At 41.2% G+C, this 14,367-nt stretch overlaps 1 protein-coding gene across 2 annotated transcripts in view; it reads right to left on the reverse strand.

Annotated features, from left to right (window-relative positions):
- The window catches only part of tnk1 (tyrosine kinase, non-receptor, 1), a 45,532-nt gene that overhangs the window by 1,489 nt on the left and 29,676 nt on the right, over window positions 1–14,367 (reverse strand). Inside the window, exons 2-12 of one of the 2 annotated variants that reach the window (XM_060935589.1) lie at window positions 11,151–11,245; window positions 7,956–8,026; window positions 7,675–7,863; window positions 7,245–7,397; window positions 2,962–3,239; window positions 1,997–2,123; window positions 1,633–1,779; window positions 1,298–1,392; window positions 779–976; window positions 608–672; window positions 57–496 (exon numbers count right to left, since the gene is read on the reverse strand). In XM_060935589.1, coding sequence (XP_060791572.1) covers window positions 57–496; window positions 608–672; window positions 779–976; window positions 1,298–1,392; window positions 1,633–1,779; window positions 1,997–2,123; window positions 2,962–3,239; window positions 7,245–7,397; window positions 7,675–7,863; window positions 7,956–7,982 — 1,719 coding nt within the window. In that variant the 5' untranslated portion in view covers window positions 7,983–8,026; window positions 11,151–11,245. The remainder of the gene's footprint in view (window positions 1–56; window positions 497–607; window positions 673–778; window positions 977–1,297; window positions 1,393–1,632; window positions 1,780–1,996; window positions 2,124–2,961; window positions 3,240–7,244; window positions 7,398–7,674; window positions 7,864–7,955; window positions 8,027–11,150; window positions 11,246–14,367) is intronic. The other variant, XM_060935581.1, reaches the window with a different exon arrangement.

A 14,367-nucleotide genomic window follows, 5' to 3' on the forward strand; every position in this document is an offset into this window, starting at 1 on the left:
TTAAAAGCAATATTTATAGGCTTATTTTTTTTAAAAATAATTAAAAATGGCCATACCTGTGCTTTGAGGGTCTCCTTATCTACCTGGATCTGTTGTGGTGGGTACCTTTCCTGTACCTTCTCTCGTTCTCTTTCTCTCTCCATATCACTATCGAGCTGGGGGCTTGATTTGGCCAGATGAGCCATCTTGGTTAGGTTACTACCACCTCTAGTCTGTTGCTGTGGTTGGAACTGCAGATGTGGGGGAGGAAGAAGAGGCCAAGGAGCAGGGCCTGGATTTCCTGCTACTCGCCGTTCACAAATCACGTTCTGAGGCTTTGTGCGTTTGAAGTTGGGTGGTGGTGGCCGTGGAGGAGGGATGACACCACTCGCATGACTGAACCTGCGAGGGTCTTGGACAAGTAAAGCAGAGATGTGTTTTTGTTCGTTAACTCGCTGAACAAAGTTACCATTGCTCTGAGGGAAGCCCATGAGGGATTCTAGACTGCGGGACATTCCTAGAGAAAATGGGGAGGCATGATCAGGTATTGAATAATATGAGAATAGAATAAAAAGACATCATATGTCTGCTGGCAGCATTTGTGAAGATACTGTATCCTTGTTCTAACCTGCCATTTTCTTTAGATTGGATTCTTGCTTCTCCTTCACCAAAGGAGCTCTCCAGTTTCCAGGGCTGAAATGATCACTACTCATTACTCAAGTGTAAACCTCCATAACAAAACGATACAAGTCAGACTGCAAGCACAAAAATCAGATTACAATAAAACAGCATCACTCACTCATCCAATCGTTCTGGCCTTCCCCAGCTGCAATCTGGATTGATGTCTCCATGTGCAGTGTGCTTTAAGCTTCCTTTGACTGGCGTAGAAATTAAACCAGCTCCAGAATTAGGACCGAAGGAAGCGGTCAGTGTTGGAGGAAACCAACCGATACTTAGCGTCCTCTGGTTTTGACCCTTCCACTCACACAAATCCAGCCTAGGCAGAGAATGAAGAGGGGTGAATAGACTAGCCAGTCAAACTACTTTCATCCTTCTATATGCATACTTTGACCTATAGGTCCACACACAAGCATTAAATCAAAGTGCTTTTCCTCCTTTGTCAGAAAGAGAATAAATCTTAAATTCAGTCTTGCTCCCATCAAGCGTAAACTGTGAGAAAAGCTTTAGCTTACCCGCTTTTGCAAAGAGGTCTTTGCAAAGAGCTTAAAGACTAAGGAATAAATGGTGGCTTAAAGGGCTGAAGTAAGTTAATCTCTCCCAGTTCTATCCCATTTCTTGATCCCCTCCCTTTTCTTACCCATGGTCTATGACAGTCACTGCATCATTGACCTGCAGAGTGAGCTTTCTGGCCTCTGCAAAATCCCGTACTGCACGCACTTCCAGAGGCTGAGCCTAGACAATTAAGAAGCATGTACGAGCATTATACAGACGATCGATACATCATTAGAACAAATCAAAGCATATTTTTCTAAGTACATGAACCAAGCAGTTTTCTGAAATAAAACTAGAACTGCACCTCTTTACTATACTTACTGCTTATAAAATACATGTAATGAACACTGGTGTACATTCAACAACATGTGAACTATGGAACAGTTTCATACACAGCTTTGGTGTTCTTTGGGCACTAACCTCAGCCACCAAAGCAGTGAGCTGGGCAAACGTGGGCCGATCTGTTGGATTGCAGGCCCAGCATTTCCGCATCAAACTGTAGAGCTCCTGAGGACAGTCAGGAGGCTTTGGCAAGCGCTCTCCCTCCCGCTCCACACGAAACAGGATCTGTACACGGAACAAAGTGTATTTTAGTGGTCATTGTGAACAAAACAGGTTTTCTGTGAGATTTAATTAGTTGTCTGTGTTACACTGCCATTAAAGCACAGCAACCGTTGCCACTCGTCTGTCAGATATGACAGCACTGTGACAGGGTAGCTGCTTCAGTAATCTAATTTTAGTGTAAAACTCCTGCAGATAACAACTTACAACCATACACACAAACCTGTCTTCCAGACAGCCCAAGCCAGGGCTCCTCACAGTAAGTGAACATCTCCCATAGTACAACGCCATACATCCAGACATCTGAGGCATGTGAGAAAAAGCCCACACGCAAACTCTCAGGAGCACACCTACATTGTGTGTGAGTGAGAGAGAGAGAGAGATATTATTTAATCATAATCTATTCAATATATGCTCGACTATCCACAGTGCATAAGATTACATTAAATAAATCGACAATTCGGCAGCACGGTGGTGTAGTGGTTAGCGCTGTCGCCTCACAGCAAGAAGGTCCGGGTTCGAGCCCTGTGGCCGGCGAGGGCCTTTCTGTGTGGAGTTTCTATGTTCTCCCCGTGTCCGCGTGGGTTTCCTCCGGGTGCTCCGGTTTCCCTCACAGTCCAAAGACATGCAGGTTAGGTTAACTGGTGACTCTAAATTGACCGTAGGTGTGAATGTGAGTGTGAATGGTTGTCTGTGTCTATGTGTCAGCCCTGTGATGACCTGGTGACTTGTCCAGGGTGTACCCCGCCTTTCGCCCGTAGTCAGCTGGGATAGGCTCCAGCTTGCCTGCGACCCTGTAGAACAGGATAAAGCGGCTACAGATAATGAGATGAGAAATCGACAATTCATTAAATAAAGGGGTGTGAGGATGTACTGTGGCATGAAGGTGATTGTAGCTGTATACTGGCCATATTTGTCTCAAACATTATGTTGTTTATTTACAAGAATGCATGTAAATAAATTCTTGCACATTGTTTATTGACAAGAATGCATGTAATACCCAGCCACTGGGGCTGCACAAGCCAGTACGTACTTAGTGCCGGTCCCAAGCCCAGATGGATTAGGGAGGGGCCTGCCTGCCCGCCCTTCTTTAGAAACACGGAACCACTATCAGATTCTGGAATTTAGCATTAGGTTGAGGTCAACAGTAACAAAATGTTTCAGCTAAAAGAAGTGTTCAGCCCTCACCAAGCAAAAGGGATGCGTCTGTGGGCTCCCATGATGTAGTGGTCTTTGTCACGACCCAAGCCCCTCATAAGACCAAAGTCTCCAATCTTCACCAGTTCTTTGGAGGCCAGAAGCACATTCCGGGCTGCCAGATCTCTGTGAATGAAATGACGTGACTCCAAATACTCCATTCCTGCAGCAATTTGAGTGCTGAAGAGCCAGAGACGAGCCAGCGGGAAATTGCCCCGCCGCATGCGGACCATGTCATACAGAGAACCCAAAGGAGCCAGCTCCGTCACCTGAAGTAAACAAAACCAAAACACTGGATGAGGGTATGGAGTTTTTATGGCTTGCCACATCAGATAGTGACATTTATTGCTATGGAAACCCTGAGTATTAAACAAACATGATGAGACATTTCAACATATTCCCAGGTTTCCTTAAAGAATAAACATCTTTATATTAAAGTTTCGAAAACTCCACTGTAGACTTTAAACCTAGCTATTACAACCCCAAATCAGAAAAAGTTGAGACGGTATGGAAAATGCAAAAAAAAAAAAAAGCAGTGATTTATAAATTGACTTGTATTTCATTGCAGACAGTCTGAACCCAAAATATTTCATGTTTTGTCTGGTGAACATCATTTCATTTGTTAAGACTGATCCATTCATGTGTTTCAAGTGTGCAACACACACACACACACACACACACACACACACACACACACACACACAAAGGTTGGGACGGGGCAATTTAGAGCTAGTAATGAGGTAAAACAATTACACAATGATGTGATTTGAAACAGGTGATGTCAACAGGTGACTGTAATCATGATCTGGTACAAAAGTACCATCCAGGAAAAGCCTAGTTTTTGAGGAGAAAGATGGACCAAGAATCTCCAGTTTGACAACTCGTGCATGAGAAAATAATTGAAATCTTTAAAAAGACAGTGTTCCTCAAAGAAAGATATGAAAGGATATATTTCACCCTCTACATTACATACAGTGGTGCTTGAAAGTTTGTGAACCCTTTAGAATTTTCTATATTTCTGCATAAATATGATCTAAAACATCATTAGATTTTCACACAAGTCCTAAAAGTAGAGAAAGAGAACCCAGGTAAACAAATGAGACAAAAAATATTATACTTGGTCATTTATTGATTGAGGAAAATGATCCAATATTACATATCTGTGAGTGGCAAAAGTATGTGAACCTTTGCTTTCAGTATCTGGTGTGACCCCCTTGTGCAGCAATAACTGCAACGAAACGTTTCTGGTAACTGTTGATCAGTCCTGCACATTGACTTGGAGTCATTTTAGCCCGTTCCTCTGTACAGAACAGCTTCAACTCTGGGAAGTTGGTGGGTTTCCTCACATGAACTGCTTGCTTCAGATCCTTCCACAACATTTCGATTGGATTAAGGTCAGGACTTTGACTTGGCCATTCCAAAACATTAACTGTATTCTTCTTTAACCATTCTTTGGTAGAACAACTTGTGTGCTTAGGGTCATTGTCTTGCTGCATGACCCACCTTCTCTTGAGATTCAGTTCCTGACCTTTTCTTTTAGAATTTGCTGGTATAATTCAGAATTCATTGTTCCATCAATGATGGCAAGCCGTCCTGGCCCAGATGCAGCAAAACAGGCCCAAACCATGATACTACCACCACCATGTTTCACAGATGGGATAAGGTTCTTATTCTGGAATGCAGTGTTTTCCTTTCTCCAAACATAACACTTCTCATCTAAACCAAAAAGTTCTATTGTGGTCTCATCCATCCACAAAACATTTTTCCAATAGCCTTCTGGCTTGTCCATGTGATCTTTAGCAAACTGCAGACGAGCAGCAATGTTCTTTTTGGAGAGCAGTGGCTTTCTCCTTGTAACCCTGCCATGCACACCATTGTTGTTCAGTGTTCTCCTGATGGTGGACTCATGAACTTTAACATCAGCCAACATGAGAGAGGCCTTCAGTTGCTTAGAAGTTACCCTGGGGTCCTTTGTGACCTCGCCAACTATTACACACCTTGTTCTTGGAGTGATCTTTGTTGGTCGACCACTCCTGGGGAGGGTAACAATGGTCTTGAATGTCCTCCATTTGTACACAATCTGTCTGACTGTGGATTGGTGGAGTCCAAATTCTTTGGAGATGGTTTTGTAACCTTTTCCAGCCTGATGAGCATCAACAACGCTTTTTCTGAGGTCCTCAGAAATCTCCTTTGTTCGTGCTATGATACACTTCCACAAACGTGTTGTGGAGATCAGACTTTGATAGATCCCTGTTCTTTAAATAAAACAGGGTGCCCACTCACACCTGATTGTCATCCCATTGATTGAAAACACCTGACTCTAATTTCACCTTCAAATTAACTGCTAATCCTAGAGGTTCACATACTTTTGCCACTCACAAATATGTAATATTGGATCATTTTTCTCAATAAATAAATGACCAAGTATAATATTTTTGTCTCATTTGTTTAACTGGGTTCTCTTTATCTACTTTTAGGACTTGGGCGAAAATCTGATGATGTTTTAGGTCATTTTTATGCAGAAATATAGAAAATTCTAAAGGGTTCACAAACTTTCAAGCACCACTAATATCATTACATGATTCAAGGAATCTGGAGGAATTTTGCTGTGTAAAGGGCAAGGGCGCAAGCCTAAGCTGAACACACGTGATCTCCGATCCCTCAGACGACCAACACACAGTGGAAATGAGTATTGTGGTCAGATGAATCAGTATTCCAGGTCTTCTTTTGGAAGAAACGGATGCCATGTGTTCCACACCAAAGACAAAAAGGATCATCCAGAATGTTACCAGTAACAGTCCAAAAGCCAGGGTCTGTTGTGGTATGGGGTTGTGTCAGTGCCCTTGACAATAGTGACTTACACTTCTGTGGTCGTAAAATTAAAGCAGAAAAGTACATTGAGATTTTGGAACAACATATGCTGCCTTCAAGGCGACATCTTTTCCATGGACATTTCAACAAGAGAATGCAAAACCGCATTCTGCACACTTTACAAAGGCATAGCTGTGGAAGAAGAGGGTGCCTGTCCCCTCTGTCCCCAATAGAGAACATGTGGTTAAATTTGAAAAAAAAAAAAAAAAAGTGACAACCCCATACTGTTGCACACCTTCAGCCCTATTTGCAGGAAGAATGAGACAAAATAACACCTGAAATGATTCATCACTTGTCATCTTCAGTCCCCAAACATATTTTAAGTGTTGTGAAAAGGAATGGCAACATTACAAAAGTGCAGGGCTGTGAAATAGAAATGACAAAATCCGAGAAAATTTTAGCAGGGGGTCTCGGGGGAGCAGTCCCCCAGGAGCCAGGGGCCCACAGGGCCCCAGAAGCTGAACAGATTTTGTGTATATTGATAGATTTGAAGCATCTCCTGAAAGCAAATATTTTCTCAACCATGCCATTTAATTTGAACTGTTTATTATTATTATAAATTGAATATATAAATGTGAACAAGATGGTCTACCTGGTAATCTATAGTTCAACAGCTTCAATTTCACCAATTCCACATGTTTTTTTCCTTTAACATGGTCAACCAAACACGTTCTTCCACAAGAACTGTACTTCACATCCTGATGGCACAAGATGCAGTAAGCTTTCCCCGGTTCTTTTATCTTCCGTATGTGCTCATTCACTACCGACTTTAAACTCCAGCCATCGCCAATTCCATGGATTTTTGATGCCGTTTTCCTTGGCAAATGTTTTTGACATTGTCGGTCTCACCGTCCTCCCTCTGAACGATGTCCCTCCGTGACACGGACATACCGCGAAATTCTCCTTTTCAAAACCGTTGATATCGAAAGCGTGTTTAAAGAGCACAAGATTCGTGCCGTGGTTTGTAAGCATGGCGCAAATGCCGTAAACCGGTCTGTCATTGTCGCAAAAGAAACCTACCCCCCCCCCCCCCATTTTTATTGCAAAATTAGATGATTTACTAAAATGATATTTTTGGCGGCCAAATTCGCGGAATTCCGCGGATTTTTCACAGCCCTGAAAGTGGGAAATGCTTTTTAAAATGTGCTGCAAGAAGCAAAACTGATGTGTGTTTATTCAAAATTGAAAAGTGTTTATTTTGAAAAAAACAAACAAAAAAACAACATTCATGAAGTAGAATATCAAATAATGTGCTGTTGTATTGTTTGAGTGCAACACAGGTCAAATATTATTTACAAATCATTGTTTTCAGTTTTAATTTCAACATACCATCCCAACTTTTTCTGATTTGGGGTTATAAGTTACTAACGTTTACAGTACAGCACCAGGGAACCACAGCTTACCATCTTTAGAGGCTGGGTGAGTACCACACCATAGAGACGGATAATATTGAGATGTTCTAGAGATTGCATGATAGTGACCTCCTGCAGAAAGTCTGTTACTAGATCTGCCTCCCTGGACATATTGGTCCTGAGAGTCTTCACTGCTACAGGCAACTATGAGGAAGAAGATAAGATGGTTATAGGAGAGCAGAAAGAGAAAGCAGGTGGCTTTTTATTTCGGTTTTATTTTGGTCTACTATATGTTACAACCATTTCATATTACAACATAGCAGCGGCAGCACTAGTGGTCACTACATACACCCACAAGTGACAAAGTGACAACAACATGAGTGACCTGTTGCTTGCTATTGTGAATGCAGGGAAAGCAAGGGTAAGTAGTTACCTTAAGGTCTTAATGTAAAACAACTTTCAGCAGGAACAACACACTCACCACTCGTCCAGTAGGCGTATGCCACTCTGCCTTTTTCACCACTCCAAAGGAGCCTGAGCCCAGCCTGTCCCCAAACATCAGCTCACTATCCTGGATAAGGCAGGGAAGAGCTCGTACCACATCTGACCCTGGACCAGGGGCACCACCACTCGACTGGTCACCTCCTTCTGGTCCACGGCCAGGAAAGACCTGTTATGGGATGATGGAATGACTGACAGATTGTAGAGATAAATTTCAAGAAATGATTATTGAGAAAACATGCCAAAGTTTCAAGACTTTACCTTGGCCATCCATGACCGTGGCCGCATGTTTGTTTTATAACGCTTGACTGCTTCCCATAATCGTCTTTGCCCTGTTAACACAACAACAGTTTCACAATAACAATATTACCTGTGTATTTATACTAAAACAAGTATCTGCCTCATGCTCAGTGAATATCGGTGAATAATAACCCTGACTTTGTCTTGGTTATTATTCACTGATATTCATGTAGCCTTCGGTGAATAATTGTTATACACACACACACACAAAACATAATATATATATTATATACACAGTGTACACTACCGTTCAAAAGTTTGGGGTCACTTTGAAATGTCCTTATTTTTGAAAGAAAAGCACTGTTCTTTTCAATGAAGCTCACTTTAAACTAATCAGAAATCCACTCTATACATCGCTAATGTGGTAAATGACTATTCTAGCTGCAAATGTGTGGTTTTTGGTGCAATATCTCCATAGGTGTATAGAGGCCCATTTCCAGCAACTCTCACTCCAGTGTTCTAATGGTACAATGTGTTTGCTCATTGCCTCAGAAGGCTAATGGATGATTAGAAAACCCTTGTACAATCATGTTAGCACAGCTGAAAACAGTTGAGCTCTTTAGAGAAGCTATAAAACTGACCTTCCTTTGAGCAGATTGAGTTTCTGGAGCATCACATTTGTGGGGTCGATTAAATGCTCAAAATGGCCAGAAAAATGTCTTGACTATATTTTCTATTCATTTTACAACTTATGGTGGGAAATAAAAGTGTGACTTTTCATGGAAAACACAAAATTGCCTGGGTGACCCCAAACTTTTGAACGGTAGTGTAGTGTATTTTATTTTTATATATATATATATATATATATATATATATATATATATATATACACACACACACACACACACACACAACCCCGATTCCAAAAAAGTTGGGACAAAGTACAAATTGTAAATAAAAACGGAATGCAATAATTTACAAATCTCAAAAACTGATATTGTATTCACAATAGAACATAGACAACATATCAAATGTCGAAAATGAGACATTTTGAAATTTCATGCCAAATATTGGCTCATTTGAAATTTCATGACAGCAACACATCTCAAAGAAGTTGGGACAGGGGCAATAAGAGGCTGGAAAAGTTAAAGGTACAAAAAAGGAACAGCTGGAGGACCAAATTGCAACTCATTAGGTCAATTGGCAATAGGTCATTAACATGACTGGGTATAAAAAGAGCATCTTGGAGTGGCAGCGGCTCTCAGAAGTAAAGATGGGAAGAGGATCACCAATCCCCCTAATTCTGCGCCGACAAATAGTGGAGCAATATCAGAAAGGACTTTGACGGTGTAAAATTGCAGAGAGTTTGAACATATCATCTACAGTGCATGATATCATCAAAAGATTCAGAGAATCTGGAAGAATCTCTGTGTGTAAGGGTCAAGGCCAGAAAACCATACTGGGTGCCCGTGATCTTCGGGCCCTTAGACGGCACTGCATCACATACAGGCATGCTTCTGTATTGGAAATCACAAAATGGGCTCAGGAATATTTCCAGAGAACATTATCTGTGAACACAATTCACCGTGCCATCCGCCGTTGCCAGCTAAAACTCTATAGTTCAAAGAAGAAGCCGTATCTAAACATGATCTAGAAGTGCAGACGTCTTCTCTGGGCCAAGGCTCATTTAAAATGGACTGTGGCAAAGTGGAAAACTGTTCTGTGGTCAGACGAATCAAAATTTGAAGTTCTTTATGGAAATCAGGGATGCCGTGTCATTCGGACTAAAGAGGAGAAGGACGACCCAAGTTGTTATCAGCGCTCAGTTCAGAAGCCTGCATCTCTGATGGTATGGGGTTGCATTAGTGTGTGTGGCATGGGCAGCTTACACATCTGGAAAGACACCATCAATGCTGAAAAGGTATATCCAGGTTCTAGAGCAACATATGCTCCCATCCAGACGACGTCTCTTTCAGGGAAGACCTTGCATTTTCCAACATGACAATGCCAAACCACATACTGCATCAATTACAGCATCATGGCTGCATAGAAGAAGGGTCCGGGTACTGAACTGGCCAGCCTGCAGTCCAGATCTTTCCCCCATAGAAACATTTGGCGCATCATAAAACAGAAGATACAACAAAAAAAGACCTAAGACAGTTGAGCAACTAGAATCCTACATTAGACAAGAATGGGTTAACATTCCTATCCCTAAACTTGAGCAACTTGTCTCCTCAGTCCCCAGACGTTTACAGACTGTTGTAAAGAGAAAAGGTGATGTCTCACAGTGGTAAACATGGCCTTGTCCCAACTTTGAGATGTGTTGTTGTCATGAAATTTAAAAATCACCTAATTTTTCTCTTTAAATGATACATTTTCTCAGTTTAAACATTTGATATGTCATCTATGTTCTATTCTGAATAAAATATGTAATTTTGAAACTTCCACATCATTGCATTCCGTTTTTATTTACAATTTGTACTTTGTCCCAACTTTTTTGGAATCAGGGTTATATATATATATATATATATATATATATATATATATATATATATATATATATATATATATATATATATATATGAACTCCATTTTCAGACAAGTTGGGATATTTTCCAAAATGCAATAAAAACAAAAATCTGTGATTTGTTCATTCATGTGAACCTTTATTTAACTGACAAAAGTACAAAGAAAAGTTTTTCAATAGTTTTACTGGCCAACTCAATTGTATTTTTAAATATAAAGGAAGCTAGAATTTGATGCCTGCAACACACTCAAAAAAAACTTGGGGCAGAGGCATTATTACCATTGTATTACATCACCTTTCCTTTTAATAACACTTTAATTGTATGGGATCTGAGGATACTAATTGTTGCACTTCTGAAATTGGAATTTTTGTCCATTCTTGCTTGATACAAGACTTCAGCTGCTCAACAGTCCGTGGGCACTGTTGTCTGATTCTCCTCTTCATGATGTGCCATACATTCTCAATAGGAGACAGATTTGGACTGGCAGAAGGCCAGTCAAGCACATGCACTCTGTGTCTACAAAGCCACACTGTTGTAGCCTGTGCAGAATGAGGCCTGGCATTGTCCTGCTGAAATCAGCATGGACTTTCCAGGAAGAGATGTTGCCTTGATGAATATGTCTCTCTAAAATCCCAATATATGCCCCAATACTGTATATCAATGGTACCTACACACAAATGCAACTCACCTGTGGGCACTGATGCACCCCCATACCATCACAGATTCCTAGTGTCTTTCCATCCATCTGAGATGGGTTTGAGCCCAGAGATATCACCAGCATTTCTGCATAGAATTGATAAATGGCTTCCTCTTTGTGTAATACAGTTTTGGGTTGCATTTCTGGATACAGTGGCAGACTTTGTTAAGTGACACTGATTTTCAGAAGTACTCCCGAGCTGATGTGGCTATATTTGTCATGTTAGCATGACAGTTTCTCAGGCAGTGTCGCCTGAGGGCTTGAAAATTACACACATTCAACGGAGGTTCCTGACCTTGCCCTTTACACACAGATGTCTCTGAATTCCCTGAATTTTTACACAATATTATGCACTGTAGATTTTGAAAGACCTAAAATCTTTCATTGAGAAATGTTCTTTTTGAAATGACAAACAATTCTCTCACAAATTTTGGCACAAAGGGATGAGCCACAACCCATCCTTTTTTTGCCAAGACTGAGCCTTTGGCGAATGCTCCTTTTATACCCGATCATGATACCATCACATTACCGATTAACCTGCTTATTGTGGAATCTTCCAAAATGGAGTTATGTGAATATCCTATAAACTTTTCAGTCTTATTTTGCTTTAGTCACAACTTTGAGTGTGTTGCAGGCATCAAATTCTAACTTTGTTCATATTTACAAAATACAATTAAGTTGGTCAGTAAAACTACTGAAAATCTTTTCTTTATACTTTTGTCACTTCAATAAAAGGTTCATGTGAACTAACAAATCACAGATTTTTGTTTTTATTGCCTTTTGGAAAATATCCCAACTTTCCTGGAAATGGGGTTGATATACACTGCTCAAAAAAATTAAAGGAACACTTTTTAATCAGAATATAGTATCAAGTCAATTCAACTTCTGGGATATTGATCTGGTCATTTAAGTAGCAGAGGGGGGTTAAATGACGATCAGTTTCAGCTGCTTTGGTGTTAATGAAATTAACAACAGGTGCACTAGAGGGGCAACAATGAGACGACCCCCAGAACAGAAATGGTTTTACAGGTGGAGGCCACTGACATTTTTTCCCTCCATCTTTTCTGACTGATTTTTCACTAGTTTTGCCTTTGGCTAGGGTCAGTGTCACTACTGGTAGCATGGTGCAGTACCTGGACCCTACAGAGGTTGCACAGGTAGTCCAACTCCTCTAGGATGGCACATCAATACATGCCATTGCCAGAAGGTTTGCTGTGTCTCTCAGCACAGTCTCAAGAGCATGGAGGAGATTCCAGGAGACAGGCAGTTACTCTAGGAGAGCTGGACAGAGCCGTAGAAGGTCCTTAACCCATCAGCAGGACCAGTATCTACTCCTTTGTGCAAAGAGGAACAGGATGAGCACTGCCAGAGCCCTACAAAATGATCTCCAGCAGACCACTGGTGTGAATGTTTGGTCAGAGACAATCAGAAAGAGACTTCATGAGGGTGGCCTGAAGGCCCGACATCCTGTAGTGGGCCCTGAGCTCACTGCCCGGCACCGTGGAGCTTGATTGGCATTTGCCATAGAACACCAGAATTGGCCGGTCCACCACTGGCGCCCTGTGCTTTTCACAGATGAGAGCAGGTTCAACCTGAGCACATGTGACAGATGTGAAAGGGTCTGGAGATGCCACGGAGAACGTTATACTGCCTGCAAAATCATTCAGCATGACCGGTTTGGTGGTGGGTCAGTGATGGTCTGGGGAGGCATATCCCTGGAAGGGGACACAGACCTCAACAGGCTAGAAAACAGCACCCTGACTGCTATTAGGTATCAGGATGAAATCCTTGGACCCGTTGTCAGACCCCTACACTGGTGCAGTGGGTCCTGGGTTCCTCCTGGTGCACCACAATGCCTGGCCTCATGTGGCGAGAGTATGCGGGCAGTTCCTGGAGGATGAAGAAATTGATACCATTGACTGGCCCCCACACTCGCCTGACCTAAATCCAACAGAACACCTCTGGGACATTATGTTTCAGTCCATCCGACGATGCCAGGTTGCACCTCAGATTGTCCAGATCCAGGAGGAGATCCCCCAGGACACCATCCATCGTCTCATTAGGAGCATGCCCCGATGTTGTCAGGCATGCATACAAGCACATGGGGGCCATACAAACTACTGAGTACCATTTTGAGTTGCTGCAATGAAATTTCGGCAAAATGTACAAGCCTGCCGCATCATTTTTTCGCTTTGATTTTCGGGGTGTCTTTGAATTCAGCCCTCTGTAGGTTGATAATTTTCATTTCCATCAAACGATGTGACAGCCTTTCGTTCCTAACACATTACCCAGTCCACATCAGAAAAGATATCCATCATGATTTCCCCCCATTGAGATCTGATGTGTTTTCAAAGTGTTCCTTTAATTTTTTTGAGCAGTGTAATACACACATACACACGGTGTTTCAAAAAATTTGATATAATTTCATAATCTAATAACTTTGCCAATTCTCGTTCAATTGACCTCAAATTTTAAGAGCATGTGTGGAAACAGGTCAAATTTTTATGTTTAATGTTTTTATCATTTTAGGTATAGAAATGCCATTCCCTGGAAAAGAAAAGGCGTTGTGTGCGTTAGAGTACGCTTGAACACAGTCGAACAAGACTGTGCAAGCGTGCACTTATGAGAGGAGTTCTCTACAAATGCACCGACTGCAATGCAGATTTGGACACGGCACAAAAAGTTCAAAGAGGAAGGCTGTCTGTGTCTCAGGCGGCATGAATATTGAAGATTTATGAAATCGTTCATGGAATCCACATACCTTTGAATTTCTCATTCAAATTTTGAGGAATAAATCTTATTGCTCAACATTAAGCCTGTTCAGTTTCAATTGCCTAGACTATGTAGTTTCTGGGATATTTACATCTCAAATAATATACATTTTTTTGAAACACCCTGTATATTAAAAAAAACACACACACACACACACACACACACACACACACACACACACACACACACACACACACACACACACACACACACACACACGTGCATCTCAAAAAACTTGAATATCATGAAGTTATTTTTCCCCTAATTTAATTCAAAAAGGTAAAGTTTCATATATTCTATATTCATTACACAAAGCAAAATATTTCAAACCTTTTTTTTTATTTTGATGATTATGGCTTATAGTTCATGAAAATCAGAAATCCAGTATCTCAAATTATTAGAATATTTCCTAAGATCAATCAAAAAAGGATTTACA

The sequence above is a fragment of the Neoarius graeffei genome, chromosome 1 (assembly GCF_027579695.1).
Source record: "Neoarius graeffei isolate fNeoGra1 chromosome 1, fNeoGra1.pri, whole genome shotgun sequence".
Taxonomy (NCBI): domain Eukaryota; kingdom Metazoa; phylum Chordata; class Actinopteri; order Siluriformes; family Ariidae; genus Neoarius; species Neoarius graeffei.